This window comes from Oryzias melastigma, linkage group LG15 (assembly GCF_002922805.2).
Source record: "Oryzias melastigma strain HK-1 linkage group LG15, ASM292280v2, whole genome shotgun sequence".
Classification (NCBI taxonomy): domain Eukaryota; kingdom Metazoa; phylum Chordata; class Actinopteri; order Beloniformes; family Adrianichthyidae; genus Oryzias; species Oryzias melastigma.
Window position 1 is genome coordinate 11704379 of NC_050526.1, and position 18346 is coordinate 11722724.

Here is an 18346-nt window from a genome sequence, read left to right on the forward strand (position 1 = left end):
TCAGTTAAACTTTTGCAGAGCGGTGGACCCTGTTTCTAGTCAAATCAGTTCATCTGACCATTTAGAGCAGGAGGTGGACTGCAGTTAGATGACTGTTAGATGGCTGTTAGATCACTGTTAGATGACTGTTGGACGACTGTTAGATCACTCTTAGATGATTGTTAGATGACTGTTAAACGACTGTTAGATGACTATTAGATGCCTGTTCAATCCCTCTTAGATGACTGTTTGAAGACTGTTAGACGCCTGTTTGAAGATTGTTAGATGGCTGATGGATGACTGTTAGATGACTGTTAGATCACTGTTCGATGACTTTTAGACAACTATTGGATGACTGTTAGACGACTACTGGATGACTGTTAGACAACTGTTAGATGACTGCTAAATGGTAAATGGCGTATACTTGTGTAGCGCTTGCTACCCTCCTTCGAGGGCCCAAAGCGCTTCACAGTCACAGACCCATTCACCCATTCACACACACATTCATACACTGGTGGTGGCTCCGCTGCCGAACACTGGCGCCAACGTCCCACCAGAGGCAATTCGGGGTTAGGTGCCTTGCCCAAGGACACTTCAACACATGGGCGGGCAAGGCGGGAGTCGAACCCACTCGCTTCCGATCAGGAGTCGACCGCTCTACCGCTGCACCACGGACGCCCACTGTTAAACGACGGTTAGATGACTGCTAGATCACTGTTTGATGAATGTTAGATGACTGTTAGATGACTTTATGATGACTGTTAAACGATTGTTAGACGATCAATAGATGACTGGTAGATGACTGTTAGAGGACTGTTAGATGGCAGTTAGATGACTGTTAGAAGACTGTTAGATGGCAGTTAGATGACTGTTAGATGACTATTGGATGACTGTTAGAAGACTGTTAGATGACTGTTAAATGACAGTTAGATGACTCTTAGTTCACTGTTTGATGACTGTTAAACGATTGTTAGACGACCAATAGATGATTGTTAGATGACTGTTAGAGGACTGTGAGTCTTAGCTTTTTCTGGTGACACCTTAAAAGGACTCGTGAGATATGAATCTTATCTTCGTTTTGAGCCGTTTGTAGCTGTAATATTCTGAACTCCCAAGAGCAGTAGAAACCCACAGCGGGGCTGAATTGGAGGATTTGTTTAAAGACCACAGAACAAACTGAACTCTTCATCCTTTTGCCAGGAGCGATCACTGAAATCAGAATTACCTTGTATGGGGATGAGTCAGGAAATCCAGTTGTGGAAGCAAACTGAGCAAGCTGGAAAACATCACTTTGATTGGAAAGTTATGCGGGTGACCTCTCCGAGCTGTAATTGGAATTTTTAACATTAATGTCAGTTTTGAAAGAGGAAATATGAAAATATGGCTCCTCTGTGTCTCCGTCTTCTCTCATTTGTTAGAAATACAAGAATATTTGAACTCGCAAGGAAAGACATCCAACAGTGAGTGACTGCATGTAAAAAACATTAAAGCAAAAATATATTCCAGTTACGTAACACCCAGAACCTTTTAAAGGCCTAAAATGCCATTCACAGAATATAATGTCCCTCATAATCTGGTTTCACTAATCATCATTATACTCCCCACTTCCTGATAATAGGATATGACCTCATTCTTCTGCAGCAGGATATCATTTTCTTGCAATAACTGTCAGATTTAGATTTCCTTTGTTTGTTTTTAATTCTCTCCCACTGAAAATCACAGAGGACTCTCAGGAAGTTTAGTGTGGGGCACTCGGGGGGAGCTTCTCCTTCTCTGTGACTTCTGTGCTGTGGGAATAAAGTCAGATGTGAATGTTTGCTAGATGACGTCAGGAGAATTGACAGCTGTCTGTTTATTTGATTTGGCCCGGCGTCGGGCCGGTGGCGTCGCCCCTCCGTCTCAGAAAGTTCACAATCTCTCAGATGATTCAAACCAGAAAGTCCATCTGCAGTCATGAGCGTCTGGTTTTCTGGAGTAGTTGGGACTTCGCTTGTACTCTTGGACATAATTATCTCGTAAATACGTGTAAAATATCCTATGAAATCTTTCAGTAAGTGAGCTCATTTGTCACTTTGCCAAACAGAACAACAGAAAACTGCTTCAGCTGCAGGAACTCTGGACTGGTGTTGAGATTTGATTTATTTCGAGTAATTACAACAAAAAAATGCTAGAAAAATAAAAAATAAATAAAAGTAGTTAGACCTATTCGGAAAAATAAAAATAAAAAAAATCGAAAAAACAAAAGTTTGTCAAAAAGATTGTAAATATATGTGCTCAAAAAGTAGTTTGAGGAAGCAAATGTATATAATCTCACCTCTTTTGTGCTTTATTTAACTATTTTTTTTTTCATCATATTTGGTTCCATAGCTGGTCATTAGCACTCCAACTGCAGATCATTTAACAAATACATGTTTATTAATAATATTAAAGACGTTTTTATTAACCTGGAGTGACTGCAGGAGTCACAGTGGAATGAAGTGTTTCTGCTGATGTTTCAGGTCTGTCTCTGGACCATCAGACCCTGTCTTCTGTGTCCCGTGTCCGCCTCTCAGAGCGAGAAGAGGAGAGTCTGTCGTGTTTCCTGCGGGCCGGAGACGCAGCTCTGTCCTACCTGCAGGAGCTGGATAAGGTGGGTTTCAGTCATGAAGCTTTCTGTGGGTTTGTGAAGCTCGACTGCTGTCAGCACCAGAATTTATAAGAGTTTATTATTGAGTTCTTTCTGTTTTTTTTTCTTTAGAGTCCCACTCTGATCATCTTTTGATCTATTGAAACATAATTCCCTGTGGTCCTTCAGTTATGATTTACCCAACATCTAAAAATCTTTTTCTAGGACATAGAAATGGAATTGTGGGGAGACTGTTGGTGTGGAGCAACCCAGCCCCCCTTCCTGTCACCCACAGCTGAGAGCTCTCTGTTTTCGTGCTCTCCAGCTAGCTTACAGCCCCTCACAACCTCAACATGACATTTCAGTAAAGCAAAAATGGCGAGCAATGTTGGAGCTATCCAGCCGTACAGTTTTGATCCAGATTCCAGCTTAGACGAAGAAAATAAAGATGTTCATGGATCTATTTGCAAGTGGATGTATCAGAACGGGGTGGAGCAGGGATGTTGTGGCCTGCCCACACATTTTCTACATCACAAATAACCTTTTTAAACTGCTTTTTTTTGTCTGCTCCTGATTCACAAGGATGCGTCCAGGATCAAAATCAAGAAATGCTCAAAAATTCTTATTTTGAGCTTAATTTTCTTTACATATGTCTTCCGTCATAAGAAAAATTCAATAACAACATGTTAAAAAAAAAAACAAAAAAAATTTTTCTTCATTGGGTCAACTGTTGAATGTATTAATGGTTAATGTTTTAACCATCTAGAAACAGCTAGAGACGGTTGTAAAACTTTGGTATTTGGATGCCTCTCCTGCTTGTCCCAAAACTGTGTAAAAATACAAAAAATTGTAGTCATTCTGAGCTTAGAAGAACTGACTTTTAAAAACAGTAATGATGCTCAGACTTTTGACCTAATGTAGGTCAAGGCAAGGCAAGTTTATTTGTATAGCACATTTCACGTACAGAGACAATTCAAAGTGCTTTACATAAAACATTAAAAGAAACAATCAAAAGAAATAGTAAAAATGTCATCATTAAAATAAAATTAAAAGAAAGTAAAAAGATTTTAATTTAAAACAAGCATAGATGTAATGCTCCTGGCGTTTACATGCTTGTGTTTTGCTCATTTCACTTTCAGGATAATATTTTGAATTACTTCTTTGACTCATTTATAAATCAAGAATGATTCGAAATGAAATCTGCAATAACTCTGCATCTGCTTTCAGAGTCAAAAATATCGGTGCGCTTTTGACCATATTTAGAACGGCACAAAAGTAAAGCTCTTTAAAGAATTTAGAAAAGATCCAAAAGATCTGAAAATGTAGTGCTATCTTTTTAGAACAGCTGTTGCAGTTCAGTGTGATCCAAACTTGACTTTTGCTCATAAATCCCTCTTTTTAGTAGCCTAGTCTTTCACAAATATCTCCAGGGTTTGAGAATTGTTTTGACATGGAGGCATGGAACACAAGGAATCTGAGAAATGTTGTTTTTAGCTGCTCTGTAGTCCGCTCTAATATGAGTTCATTATTTCTTTTTCTCCTGAACTGTAGGGATTAAACTTGTTAGATCAACATTTATAAAACATTTTTTGCCTTTTTACAAACATAACAGTTTACTTTCATAAATCAGCCTGGTTTGTTTTGTTTTTTTTAACTGTACGTTTTTTCTTTGTGATTGCTCTACAGACAGTAACAACGCCTCACGCCAAGACCATCAAAGGCAGTCTGCACCCTTTACATATTGACTTTGACCTTGGTTACTTCTTGCAGGCGGCTCTACAGAGTGCATATCTTTGTCTGCTGCAGAGGGGGTGAGAGGATGCCTTTCTATAGAAAAAATCTGTTTTTGGATTCAGCTTTAACTTATTCTGCTGCATGCTCCCTTAAATCCACTTTGGGTGCAATTATAGTTTTGACCAGCGGATGTCAGTGTTGCTCTTGTTCAACATTTCTGATTGCAATCCCCAAACTTAATCAAGGCTCTTGTGTTTTCACTTTCACTGGTGGAACATTGAATTAGAAAACATGATATTTTTAGATTTGATTCACAATACAGGTTTATTTTTTGTTCTCTTTTGTTTTATTAATCTTGAAATAGCAATTTGTTGTCATTAAAATAAACTTGTGTCATTTATATATTTTGAATATTGATAATTAATTCCTAATACATATTTATCCTGGAAATGTATTTTCTACTTCTCTGTATTTTGAGAGAATATATCCTCTGATATAAATTAAAATGTATCTGTCATTGACTGACAAAGTGTTTAAAGAGGAGTTCTTCCTGTGTTTCAGTCACCTGGCGCAGGGCGTCCATCAGCTGCGGAGGGTGCTGAGGGTGGTGGAGTCACGAGGGTCCCAGAGCTTCAGGAAGGTGATCCACCTGTCAGAGCTATTACCTCCAGCAGAGTCTGGCCCTCACGTTTCCTTCGCTCATAAAATTCCAGCCAGACTCTGCTCATTTGACACTGACTGTATGTGAATAATTCATTCACTTTCCCGTTCTCGTGTGATATACGTGTGAAAAATTGATCACTCCACTTATCATGTTTCTGTCTTTATTTTTAGACTTTTCATACCTGAGTTATTTGTGCCACATGTCTGCTGTTGGAAAAAGGATTTATGGGTTTATGAACTTTCCAGGCTGCAGCTAGAAAGCTGGCTGAGGTGCTGCTGAGCTCTGTGGGGGAGGACAGCTACTGGCCCCCACTGGGCCCGCCACCCCCAGTCTGGCTTCAGAGGGAGGGTGCCGCCGCGTCTAAAGATGCCATGTACCCCACCGTCAGACCGCCCCAGCGCTACAGCACCGACAGGTCGGTGTCATCTGCGTTTCAGCATCTTTGTGCTCCCAGACAGTTTGTGTTTCAGCCCGGCTTCATCCGATGACACGGCTCGTCTGGTCTGCGGGGCCTGAAGAGCTCTAAGTGGAATTGGATTATCAAAGCTAATTCCTAAAGAGCAGAAGGACTTCACAGTACCAGACATCAACCAATGTCACATTTTCATTTCAGTTTTAATTACAAAGTTTTATTAAAAGATCATGAAGAAAATGGTTCAGTCTTTCAAATCGTGGGTTAATTTTGTTACCTGGTAATACCTTAAAAACCCTGAACAGGGGCGTCTCTCTACACCTTTGGCTTTACGTGACTCCCTGATCGTTGACCACACGGCGGGTCTGAGCTTCACGGTGAAAGTGCCGTCCAGTTTGGTTGATGTTCTGTCAGCCTCAGTCTGCATTTCTGTCATCTGTGGCGTCCAACCAAAGAAACTCACTGAGAACTGACAACAGTATCTCATCCATCCATCCATCAATGCATCCATCCCATCTGATAATCATCCATGCATCCATTAATGCATCCCAAATAATCCCCCCCCATCTTTCTGTCCATCTAATACAAGGGTCGCAACCTCTAACAGTAAAAGAGCCATCTTCACTCATTTTCTACTGATCAAAACATAGGAGCCGCATAGTCTTACTTTAGCTTTAAGAAATTTGGATTTGCATTTATGACCTTCTTTTTTGTAATTATACATATGAATGATGTCTATTTTTCTGGCACAAACTAAATCAAAAATATGAAAAGAACCTAGCATCTCTCAAGATAGGATTTTTTAAAACTTATTTTCAAAATTAAAGATGCTCTGTGCCTAACAGGATCATCTCAGTGCAGCTCTGGACAGTTTCTAAGATAATACGTGTTTTAAACTCATAAAAGATCAAACTTTTTACCAAACTTTTGCTTTACATATAAAATCTTTGTATTTTGGAGGCAGCGTTAAGAAAACTAGACGTCTTCAGGTCAACAGGATGTAAAAACCTACGTAGTTTATCATCTATGTTCACCTCAGCCATCAATATATAAATTTAACTGATCTAAACTAATTAAATGCTAATTAAGTAATCCTTACTTTACATTTTTTTTTCTTTTTGTTCTTTTTCCCCTCAACAATCTTACACTGCTGGGTTTTGTTATTTTAGTTTGGGGTTGGATCTTGGTAGTCTTAGGTTTCAGGCTTTGTTTATTTGTTTTCTTTAGGTAGTTTTGGTTAGACAGACATTATCAGGAGCTGCTGACTCTGACGGTCGACATGTCTGGATCAGCAGTCTCCATGACTTATTTTATGTTGGTCAGGGAGCCACATGGAGAGATAAAAGAGTCACATGTGGATCTGGAGCTGCAGGTTGAAGACTCCTGGTCTCATAGGATGCATCCTAAAATCAGATGGACAGCATCTATCCTGATTGATATTGTCCCTCCATCCATTCATCCATCCATCCGTCCGTCCAACCTGTTGACACATATCTGGGAAAGAGAAAAAAAGAAAAGAGAAGTCTAATATAGAATCTCTTCATCCTCTTCTCCTTATTCTTTTTCTTCTTCTTCACCATTGTAAACCTCACATTTTGGACTTTTCCACAATAACGGCTAAACTGGTACTCTGCGACTACTTGTGTAGAGAGTTATCTTAAATATTAGCTCAAGTCTTAAGAGATTAAAGGTCCTAAACTTTGTTAAACTGGATAACCTGTAGCAGCAACATATTATCTTGTACCACAAGTATTATGAGTAATGTAGGCAGGAAAAGGTATTGAGCTTACTTCCATTGTCCCCTACAGTATCAATAGTTTTTGCATAATTAACATTCCATTGTTTACCAGGTTAGCTCAAACTTAAACCACCATGAAACCCTAACAGACGCTGAGGTCCATGTTTCTCCCCCTACTGGGTTCTTCTGATCATTTCCATGGGATTCAGCGTTTTGTTACTTCGGGTTTCCATCTTTGCAGGGATGCTGCTCTGCCCCAGAGCCATACTTAGTCACTGCCACATGACTAATCCAGCCCCCACTATCGTAAGTGAAGATCTAAACCCATGTCTGAGATTAGACCAAGTGCAGAAACAGGAGAATTCAGCCTGAGGAGGACTCTGCCTCTGTATTGTTCTTTTGTCCTGGGCTCTACAGTGTGTGGTGGAAGTGTCCTTTAATGTGACACAGAGCTGTGCAGGGAGGAAAATGGAAACAAACGACTTGAAAAGCCAGCTGAGACGCACACACAAGCTGAGTGTGTGTGATACTGGAGATAGTGCAGTGTAGTGATACATCCAAGCTTGTGTTACAGCTCTACAGGTGAAACAGAAACCAGACACTCCTGGCAGCCTCGTTTGGACCATCTTGTTTACCTGTGTGTGTGTGACAGAGAGTTAAACTTCCTGTTTTGTTCTTTTTCCTGCTTCCTGTGTCCTGGCAGTTGCTTCTGTCCGCAGGACGTGGTGGAAGAGGCTGTGCTGCTGCTGCTCATCACAGAGTCCATGGTGAGACGCCTTTCAGCTTCTGTTTCTGAATGGACAGTCAGACCGACCATCGTTTCTCCTCTTTGTTCTGTTTCTCTCTCTTCAGACCAGCGGAGAAGGAGTGATCAGCCGCCTGCCGGACCAGGCCGAGGCCCGCCAGGCCAGCCTGCAGGATGCCACCTCCGTGTACGACCTGCTCAGCATCGGCATGGCCAGGAGGGGGCAGTATGCCATGCTGTCTGAGGTGCTTCTCACACAAACACAACAAAGGAGGTCTGCTGGGGGGGGCAACAGTAACTTTACCAGACTTTTGGAAAAAGAGGGATTCTCTTCCTCCTCCACGGCTTCCTTCCATCCTTTTTCAAGCTCGGCTACTTCCCCTAATGTGACCTCTAACCAGATGTGGGAAGTTGGAGAGGTTGTCTCAAATTAGGTTTGTACACCTGTCCGACTGACTCTCCGAAGGCATCAGTCATTTGATTATGAACACACACGGACGCACGCCGAGGCAGCTCCACCAACACGGCTGCTTTGATTTACTGAGGAGGCCAGAGTGCGCCATTTATTTAGAACTAAATGTCAGGCAGTCGGCGCCGTGCATATTTGATGAGAGGAGTCTGCCCGTCGCTTTAATGAATCTGTGTAAACATGTTCGGATTTCTAATTCAGCCTCGTATCAAACAGGGATGTTGTCACGGTGCAGAGATGAAGACGTACTACAGGAGAAGAGTTTTACAGTACATGACTGATGTACATGTTCTATCTGGAGCGGAAGTTTTATGTGTCATCTGGTTTTGATGGCTGTTCTAACATGCAAAACATGAGTTTTACATGTTAATATTCACAGGTGCTGTAAAACATTTGCACAGCTAAATAATGAGACAAAAAAAATGTAAATCTCAGTTGATTTTAAAGATATTTTGTTTATTTGTGGTTTAGTTTTAGAAAAACTAAACAAAATATTTTTTTTGTATTTCTCGTTGAAAAGCTTTAAAATTTGTAGGAAAACATTTACTGGTGGAAATATAGGAAGAGAATTTGCTCTTTTCTATAAACCAGAGTATGTCTGTTAGAAGGACACAAAAAAAAGTCCAAATTAGTCTTGCCACTCCCCATTACCCCATTTTTAGCTGTTTTGTCACATGTAACCTGGTCAGAGCGACATGTGACAAATTAAGGGAAAAAAAACCAAACACTTTCTTTTCAAAATGGCCGCCTTTCTGTTGATTTTATCTCTATAGCAACCATTTCATTTTATGGTTGCCTGGGCGTGCAAACATGTCTAAATAACTATTTGAAGTATCAACTTAAGTAAACTTTTGAATTTCCTTGGTAACAGAGGTTTTTTGCTAACCATCCCACATTCCTAATATGTTCATATATCATGTTGTTTTGCTTAGTTTGAACCAAATCATTTATGTATTAAATGTTCACAATATTTAGGTACAAAATGTGCGTGAAACAGAAGAACGGCACATTTGGGAGTTTACAACAATTTTTCCCAAGTAAATTTTCAATGATCGTTGAGCGATGAAGAGGCAATAAATTATTCCTTGGGTAAGTTTTAATATGGTGTTTCCTTTAAAAGTGGTTTTGTTCGGAAAATTCAAGATGGCTGCCTGTCCTCGAGGTCAAAGGTCAATAAATCTTTGGTTGTGTTTGTAAACTTAAAGCTGGTGGCATGCGTGTGAAATTTTGTCAGGATCACTCAAGCTAAAGTTTTCTTTTACTATAATGTGAGAAAAGGTAGAAATCGCCAAATTTCACACTTTGCCACAAAAGGGCCAACAAGCTAAAGGATCCTGTGGCCATCCCATAATAATTTTAAAAGGTCCTTTATGTTTTTACATTTGCATTTTAGTTTCATTTGAGAAGTTTGAAATATTTTTTTGAGCCAAATAAGCGATTTTTACCTACTATTCGGATCCACTTGCAGACAAATAGATTAGTTCCGTGGTTGTTCCTCGTCTGAGCTGGCCTCCGGATCAGAATAACTCTGATATTGTTCGCCATTTTTGTTGCACCTAGAATTTGGGCACCGAAGTTTGGTTCCAAGTAGGAACCGTTATGATTTATGCTGGTCTACTGAAAGTGAAAGAAGCTGCTGCAAACGGTGCCAGATTTTGGTGCTTAGTTTCATTGAAGGTTTATTTGTCTCAGGACATGTCAATCACTTCTACTCCTTCAGTACTTTAAAGTTCTAGACAATTCTACTGCCTTTCCTGCAATCAGCCATCAGCCAATCAGGAACTCAGCTTCGGGCACGTGACATTTTCAGTGACCTGATCAGCGAGTAAAATACTAATCCAATACGAGCGTTTTGTCCTGTCGCAGCACGGCGGTTCTCTGGCTGCAGCCAGAAAGCTCGCTCGGAGCTCGCTCAACACGGCGGGAGAGAGACAGCCGCTGCGCGGAGGGCGGAGTGCGGGCGCCCTGCTCGGATCCTGAACATATTTTCTTCAAGACAATGACAATAATAAAAAAAGTCCCTCATTTTTCCCCCTCTCGGGTTAATGCAGAACCTTAATGAGCCTTCAAACTCAGTGACAGAGACACAGAAACATCGGAAGCGGCTGTCATGAGTGAGATCAAAGCCCGGCAACTCCTCAGACTAGCTCAGGATCACCTGTTTGACAGGCGGCGAGCAGAGAATTCACCGTCCGGTGAAAAGAGGGGCGGGCCACCGGTTTGCAGCTCTGTAGGTTGTGGAGCTCTAATTTAATAGGAACAGTCAGAACGTCAAAAAACGACACAGACAACATCGATGTTTGACGCAGAGGTGTTAACCATGCATCAATATGTGACTTGGGAATGAAAATATGTTGATTTGGGAAGATGGAGACATTATTTTTTATCACTGAAGTGCTGAAATTGGCACAGATTAGGTACCGAAACCAAATTTTGTGGCTAGTTGCACCGCTAATGTTAGCTTGGGGTTGTGAGGGGCTGGAAGCTAGGAGGAGAGAGTGTAAGGATGATGGGATATCAGTGAAAGCTTACTTCCACGCTAATGGTCCCGCCCACAACTCAGTTATGAACTCCTGCTGCTGTACAGAAGCTATGTCCTAGAAAACGATGCAGGCTGTAAAATAATGAATAAATCCTAATGAGAAGACAAGTGGGAATGATTTTAAATAAATCAAACATTACGGGACTTTATATAAAGTTTGTTGTTGTTTGGAACTTGGAGGACAGCATGAACTTCAGCTTCTCTTGGCTGAAGCTGGTTGCAGCTCTGCAGTAACTGCAGGTGTTAAACAGGGATTTGTAATGGATCGTGTCCTCATTTAACAGTGTTAACAAGGGTCAGCTCTGCCATGCAGAAGCAAATACAACTTCACGTGGCTTTGCCTTCAAACATGAAGAAAGCTAACGCCATTCTGCTCAGCTTATGAAAAAAATATCCTACGCGTTTCATATTATTGCATAAATATTTCAGTCTTTATTTAATTAGATCCCACTGAGGCTGATTTGGTGCTTCTGGCCTGAGCAGCAGGATTTCTTTGTCTGCGTGTCTCATGGTCAGCAGCTATTCCACTGAGAGCACATTATTGAATCAGAATAACAGGAAAAGCTTTTCTTCTGCTCGGCCCGCCGTCTGTATGACTGACAGCGTCTCGCTGAGCGGGCCCCACTCACGTCTGTCACCGCATTGTGTGTGGAAACAGTGAGCGGGTTCCCAAATTTAGGTGCAACCATCCAGCTGGATGACTCCACAAAAGTGAAAGATGCTGCGGATGCGTCGACCTGCTGCATTCGCTAACAAACCACGCTTTTGTCTGTGTTCTCCCTCCTCCCAGTGTCTGGAGCGAGCCATGAAATTTTCATTCACCGAGTTTCACCTCTGGCACCAGCTGGGCCTGTCACTCATGGCGGCGGGAAAGGTGAGCTCATTTCTCCTTAGATATTCAATCACCTCGCCCATCCTCCCTCAGGCTCCTCCCACTTCTCCACGTGTGCACCCAACATCGAGATGATGGAGGGAATTCACGTCAGAGGCCACACCTTGACTGCTGCTCATCGGTGTGCACGTGTGTGCACGTGTGTGCACGTCATTGATCTGGCAGATCAATGGAGATCTCTAGAAATAGTCGGCTCCCTAGAAGGACGGGGGAGCGCCTAAGTGTCGTCAGATCCGCTTCTATTTAGGACTGCCTCTGGTGTGAGTGTGCCTCCAATAATGATTGACCTACATGTATTAAGTGACTGTGAGCCCAAATGGGTCTATTAGGGCCGTGCACGTGCGTCTACAACACTTGTCTGCCGTGATTGGCTGCAGTCAGAGCATGAATCAGGATTTGTGTCTGTGTGCGTTTCAGTGGGTCGGTGCCGTGTCTGTGTTCAAAGAATGTGCCAGGATGAGACCCGAGGACCCTTCGCTGCCTCTGCTGGCTGCTAAAGTCTGCATCGATCAGCTGCACTGGGTGAATACAGACGGCATACACCTGCATGTTATGCACGCAGCGTGCACACACCTGCATGCAGATACACACAGCAGGAGCGTGCACTGCATAAAACATGAGCTCATGCAGCAATTCATGACACACGCACGTCTGTAGGTGGAGCTATTCTCTTTTTTGAAGTGTTTGGTTGGAGAAAGCAACAAAAAATGTTCCTTCTCAAGAAACAATTTTCATTTTGAGTCAAACCTATAATTCACATTTCTGAATGTCCAACTCTAACACCAAAAGAGTAAATCTAAACCTTACAGGGCCCTACCAAGCAATACGCTGCTATTTTGCAGAAGCAAAATAAACAGGATCTAAAAACCAGGATTCCAAAGATAGGTGTAAAGATGACCACTCTGTTCTAAAACTTCACTGGAAAAGCTGTTAAAAAAGCCCCCAAAAACACTTTACATTTTTAAAGATTATGTTTTAACTTTTGCTCATCATATTTTAATGGAGTAAAACATGATTAATTTATTTAATCGATCAATTAATAAATTGAGAGGCTCAGGGTTATAAAGAAAAAAAGCAAGTGATGATTCTTGGAAACATGAAACCTTTCTTTTAAATGAATCATAATTAGATTAAAAAACCTTAAATGTATTCTATGTTAAGGATTTGTGGAACATCACAATGTCTGCCCTGATGAATATAAAACTGAGGGGAAAAAATTAGAAGTTTTCAATAAATAAAACAGGAAGCATTGTTCTGTGGTTTTAAATAATGAACTAAATTGTCTCAATAAAATCTCTCTTCCAAATAACAGAAAAACAAAATTTGTTCTTCCTTAAAAACATGTGTACTTATTCCTACTGTTAAATTTTAATCTCAAAATTTGCTTTTCATCTAACCCATTGACTGTATATAGAGACCTGGACTGAGTGACCCCTCCCCCTTGGTGATCCAATCAGGAAGTACCTGCTGGCTTCAAGGAGCCAAAATCCTGTAGACTTCTATAGAGTAATTGGTCAGAATAAGTAATCTTGCTCTTGTTTTTTTTTTTACTCTGATAATCAAAGTGTTTGGGTAGATATTTTATTCACGTTATAAACTGACCAATCAGATATGTGATAGTGTTCCAAACGTTTAACAGATTTTGTTCTGCTTTTTAAGTAGTAGTGGTGTTGACTTCCAACAAGCTCAGTCCTGATGAGAGGGACCTGCTGGGAGACAAGATGGCGCCAAAACACAACATTAAACTCAGCCGGAAGTGGAAATGTTGCAACTGTATCCAGAAGCTAACCTTAACCCTAACGCCTGATTCTATCGCATGATTGTGGTCCTCCACAAAAAGCTCACGCGAACGATCCGCGTCAATCTTGGGAGGAAGTTACATCAAGATAAATGAGAATATCTGGTTTATTTTCAAATTATAACAAATTTTTCACAATAAAACACAAGTGCAATCATGAGTGATTTCTGAGCGTGAACTTTAGTTGAGGATTTCCGCTCTGCTTGGATCATGGGTCCACGTTGTAGTCCTCTTGCTCCTGATTGGCTAGAATGGTCACCATAGAAAACATTGACTGAGACAGATTCTGACCAATCACTGCTTATTGAGGATTTCTGGCTCCAACAATCATGAAGATGCAGTAGTTTGAGTTTAGAAATATAATTGTCCAAATGTTCTTTCTAAATTTGGCCCCATAAGTAAGAGGTTAAAACTGTGTAGTACACACTAGTACTTCTTACTGTGACTTTCAGTCCAGTATGTTAGAAGCTTGGCTCCTGGTATTTCTCAGGGTCCTGGACTGTGTGGCAAATACTGGTTATCTCAGCTGCCGTTACCCGATCTGTCTGGTATCTCCGCTGTCCTGCAACCATGTTTGGATTCCAGCAGGAATGCCTCTGAATATCATTTCTAACATGTGTTCAAAGTGAAATGAAAAATCCTGTTTGTGAGACCGAATTGTAACACTGGGGTAGAAAAAAACCCCACAGCATCGTGTTTTTGGCACTGGATAAGGTAAATCTCTCATTTAGTGTTGACTTTTGCTCTACAAATAAAGCCAATAGAAACACTTTTATTTGTAGAGCCAAAAATATGTGACAAAAAAGTTGTTGTATGAAACATGAACAGGACTCCTGGTCACAACTACACACCAGAACACGGCGTACACGACTTTCTGCAGTTGTCCCTCCGTGTGCCATCGAAGCCCCAAACCCAACAAGGGGTCTTTAAGGGCTGGACGTTTCTAGTTTCTGCTGCCACTCATCAGACTTGTTCTAGCACATTCTCCAACAATCTGTCACTGGTTCATAGTTACTCCACGGATCACTGTCAGCACTTACTCACCACAGCTGACCAGCAGCAGACGCGCTGTATCACATGACGCAACCCAGTTGTCTGCACTTAAATTGGCTGTTGTCACTCAAGCTGTTATTCCTGTATCGCGCTGTATATGTGCTAAAGTTGTCAGTGGTTGTATCTGTTATTCTGGCATGAGCCTAAGGGTGAGGGTGAAGGACCTTATTGGATCTGCAGAAGGCGTTTTTTCCTCCCTTCAACTATGATGTTAAGTCTCACCTCCTCAATGTGAACAAAACTTGACAAATTTGCCACCTCAGCACTGGTGAGACATGAGTTTTGGTTCAATTAAAAATGTGGTCTATTGTATGATGTCGTTATGGCATTAAGAAAAGCTAAAGCGAAACGCACCTACTAAAATAATAAATCTTATTTTATATCTAAGGTCACAAAAATTTGCTTCTACGTGTAAAAATTCAAAATAATTTGAGTCTCTCTTCGATCGTCTTTTAATCTATTTAAAAGCGTTCCCAGTGGTCTTTTAGGTTTTATTATGCCATTTTAGCCAAAATTGAACTTAGCTTACAGCCCATTACAACCCCAATCTAACATTAGTGGTGGAACAGAAATGGCGAGCAGTATTGGAGCTTTCCATCCGTATAGCTCAGATGGATCTAGTCGTCTTTGAGTGGATTTATCAGAATGGAGCTGATCAGGGAGCTTACAATACAATAGATCAAAAGATGATCGGAGTGGATCTTTGAACCTCAATATAGTAGACTTTACTATTTCAGTCTGAACAGAATCTATCTTTTTCTTAGAGGACTGAGGAACAGATGTGTAGTAAATGATGAGGCTGCTTGTAGCTTTAATTAAGTTTGGGCTAATTTATAGGACTTCTTTAGAAGTGTTTATAAAAAAAAATGTAAAAAAGCTGAATCGGTTCTAGGTTTGATTAACATATTTTTTAACTATAAGTTGCTCTGTAGTACAAAAAAAAAACATGATTAAGAAGAAAAAAATCATAAAGTCACACTGAAGGATAGATTGTACTTTTGGGAGAAAACTGCGAAGCTTCTGAATAACTTTGCCAAGCCTGGCGTAATTCTGCGTTCACATCAAACCCGATTCATATGTCCAGTTCTCGTCTGCTGCCTCTATTTTGAAATTCAATGCTTAATCCCTGTTCTGAAAAACATGTTCTAAAAACTTCTGTTGGCTGTTAATTTTTTTAGCCTCACATGGAGCAGATACCTTGATTACTGTCTGTAAATATCGTTTACAATGCATTGAAGAGACGGACGACAGATCAGGTTTATTTACTTTAAAGCAGAGGTGTCAAACATACGGCCCGCGGGCCGAATCCCGCCAACCAGATGGTTTAATCCGGTACAGTCATGAAGAGAAAACATATAAGGATGTTAAAAAAAAATCAAGTTTCTAGCCCATTCCTGTGGCAGATTATGGTTATTTAAAGAAATGGCTGCCACTATAGGGGGAGCGAACTTAAAGAAATACCAGCATACCAAGAGATGAAGAAATAAACAGCATTTATCTGCAAGCACGCCACATCTGGGTAAGATGCAGCTAGGTTCCCTGCGAGCCTCACCGCTGTTAGGTGGTTATAAAAATTATCAGGTGTGACACCACAAATACCTAAATGCTGTTGTCATAAACAAAACAATAATAATAATAATTTTATTAATAGTGAGTCCCTGGAAAAACAGTATCGCTCAATAAAAACGAATTGGGAAATGTCAGGCAATCGTCCTCAAAATCCTCTTCCGATGTAAACGCCATTCCCTCCGGGTTAATCCAGCCTCCTCGTCTATGATCCTCTATGAATGAACAGGCTATTTCGGTTCCTGCGTGGTGGAAACGTGACGTCTCTGATGTGAATGTTCTCTAAATGTTAATGAGGAAGTCCTATTTGAACATCCTTCACTTTAAGAGGGGGCGGAGACCGCAGAGAACTCTGAGTTTCCTGAAGGAAACCTGCTCCAGACCAGGTTACGTTCACAGAGTGAGTTGCCATATTGATTGATTCTGAGTTCAGGTTAACCCGCTTTGTGAACGGGTTTGGTTTCACCCACTTTCACGGGTTTAAGTTACCTCCGTTTCTGAAACCAGAAACTCAGAGTTTCCCTGAATTTGGAGTTCACGAACTCAGAGTTCCAACAAAACCTGCTTCTTGAAACGGGCCCCAGATTCTCCTCCATGTTTGTTTTGGATGGTGTCAGTAACAAATACTGATGCACGCCTACAGCGCCCTCTAGTAGTTGTTAGCGTAAAACAACCACTAAAGAGCAACTAGATGTTAGTAAGAAAATAATGAATATATGAGCCTATATTTACTTTTAAAAAAAATGAATATAAGTTCCACCTGAATATAAGTCACACTCCTGGCCAAACTATGTAAAAACCACGACTTATACTCCAAAACGGTGGCTGGTACATGCATGAGGCACTGAAATGGGAGCAGACTGTTAAAAGTAGGAGGTCACTTGGTCGACTGACATTTTTCTCAATAGTGATGCTTTTAGTACCTACATTCTACTGAAACTCCTCAGGTGTCATTCTTAGAATGTCTTGGATTGAGAGGAAAACGGGCTGAAAGGGTTTCTCCGTTAAGGACGGGTCTTCAGTGAAATTCTCTTCATGAGGGCGTGTGGAAAGGTTCCAGACTTGTTGTCAAAACAGCAGCAGGTTGTTGTGTCCTGCAGGCACAGAAAACTTGAACCTGGACTTCATTGTTCCTGATCTTTACTTCTGACTTTTCCAAAGCAGGATTTCGGGTTGGAAGCACTGGGATAGCTTTTTATAGCACCCGCTCGCTTCACTCCTTTCTCAAAGTCAAACCGATTTTGCCAAAGTTGTGCTCACATCTAAACTGCAGCGAAACAATGACCTTCTTCTTAAGCAGAATGTTTTATTAAGTCATTGTTACAGAAACACAGAAATTCAACTTTTTATTTGGAGATTCTCCCTTCAAAAATCTTCTTCTTCCCCAGCTGTGCCTCAGAGTGGATTATGAAGGATCTGCTGTGCACTTAAAGCCAGAGAGCAGCATCTCAGAAGAGAGAAAACAACAGCAGAATTTAGTGTGGAGGCAGAGAAAAAAAAAGAGGATGAGGCTGACAGAGAAAAGGGGTCAGATTAGAAAGGAGAAGCCACCGGGTGAATGCAGACAGCGCATCTGTCAGTGACTGCAGATCATGGCAGGTCAGAGACACTAAGGAGCTTACAGTTTTAATCACAATGCGACACTATGGTCACGGTGCAGTGTGGCTTTGCATAAATGGGCCACGGTTCTCCAGCGCCATCGGACCGACCGTCTGCGCAACATTTTTCTCTTTTACGTCAACCTCTCACAGAGCCAGTGAAAATTCACGACTAATTTCTGATTTCCAGGTAAACTCTCAAAACTGGAATGATCAGGGAAGTGGCAGGAAAGCAGCCTTGCTAGATTTGGAAGGAGCAGCTCTTCAGATGGGAGGAGGAGAAAACAATCGTCTATTTAAAACTGTTGAAACTAGCAACGAGTGGCTTTTAGAGACACAGACAGAGGGAGAAAGCAGAGCAGGGGAGGGGGTGTCTCAGCAGTTGGTCTGCTTTGCCCTCATCTGCTCACCTCCCCACCTGCCCACCCACCTCCAGCTCTACCTCTCGGAGTGACAGTGTTTTTCCTGCGCTCTGTGCTGCTCGGCTCAGTCTGTTGCTGCGCGTGTGGGCGAGCATGTGTGCATGCTGAAGGACTCCGAGCTGTCCTTCA

General features: G+C 41.4%; 1 protein-coding gene across 1 annotated transcript in view; it reads left to right on the top strand.

The window, feature by feature from the left end:
- ttc7a (tetratricopeptide repeat domain 7A) overlaps nucleotides 1-18346 on the top strand; it is an 80218-nt gene that overhangs the window by 8606 nt on the left and 53266 nt on the right. Inside the window, exons 4-11 of the mRNA XM_036215455.1 lie at nucleotides 2478-2608; nucleotides 4271-4395; nucleotides 4880-4958; nucleotides 5228-5397; nucleotides 7836-7899; nucleotides 7985-8122; nucleotides 11679-11762; nucleotides 12198-12302. Coding sequence (XP_036071348.1) covers nucleotides 2478-2608; nucleotides 4271-4395; nucleotides 4880-4958; nucleotides 5228-5397; nucleotides 7836-7899; nucleotides 7985-8122; nucleotides 11679-11762; nucleotides 12198-12302 — 896 coding nt within the window. The remainder of the gene's footprint in view (nucleotides 1-2477; nucleotides 2609-4270; nucleotides 4396-4879; nucleotides 4959-5227; nucleotides 5398-7835; nucleotides 7900-7984; nucleotides 8123-11678; nucleotides 11763-12197; nucleotides 12303-18346) is intronic.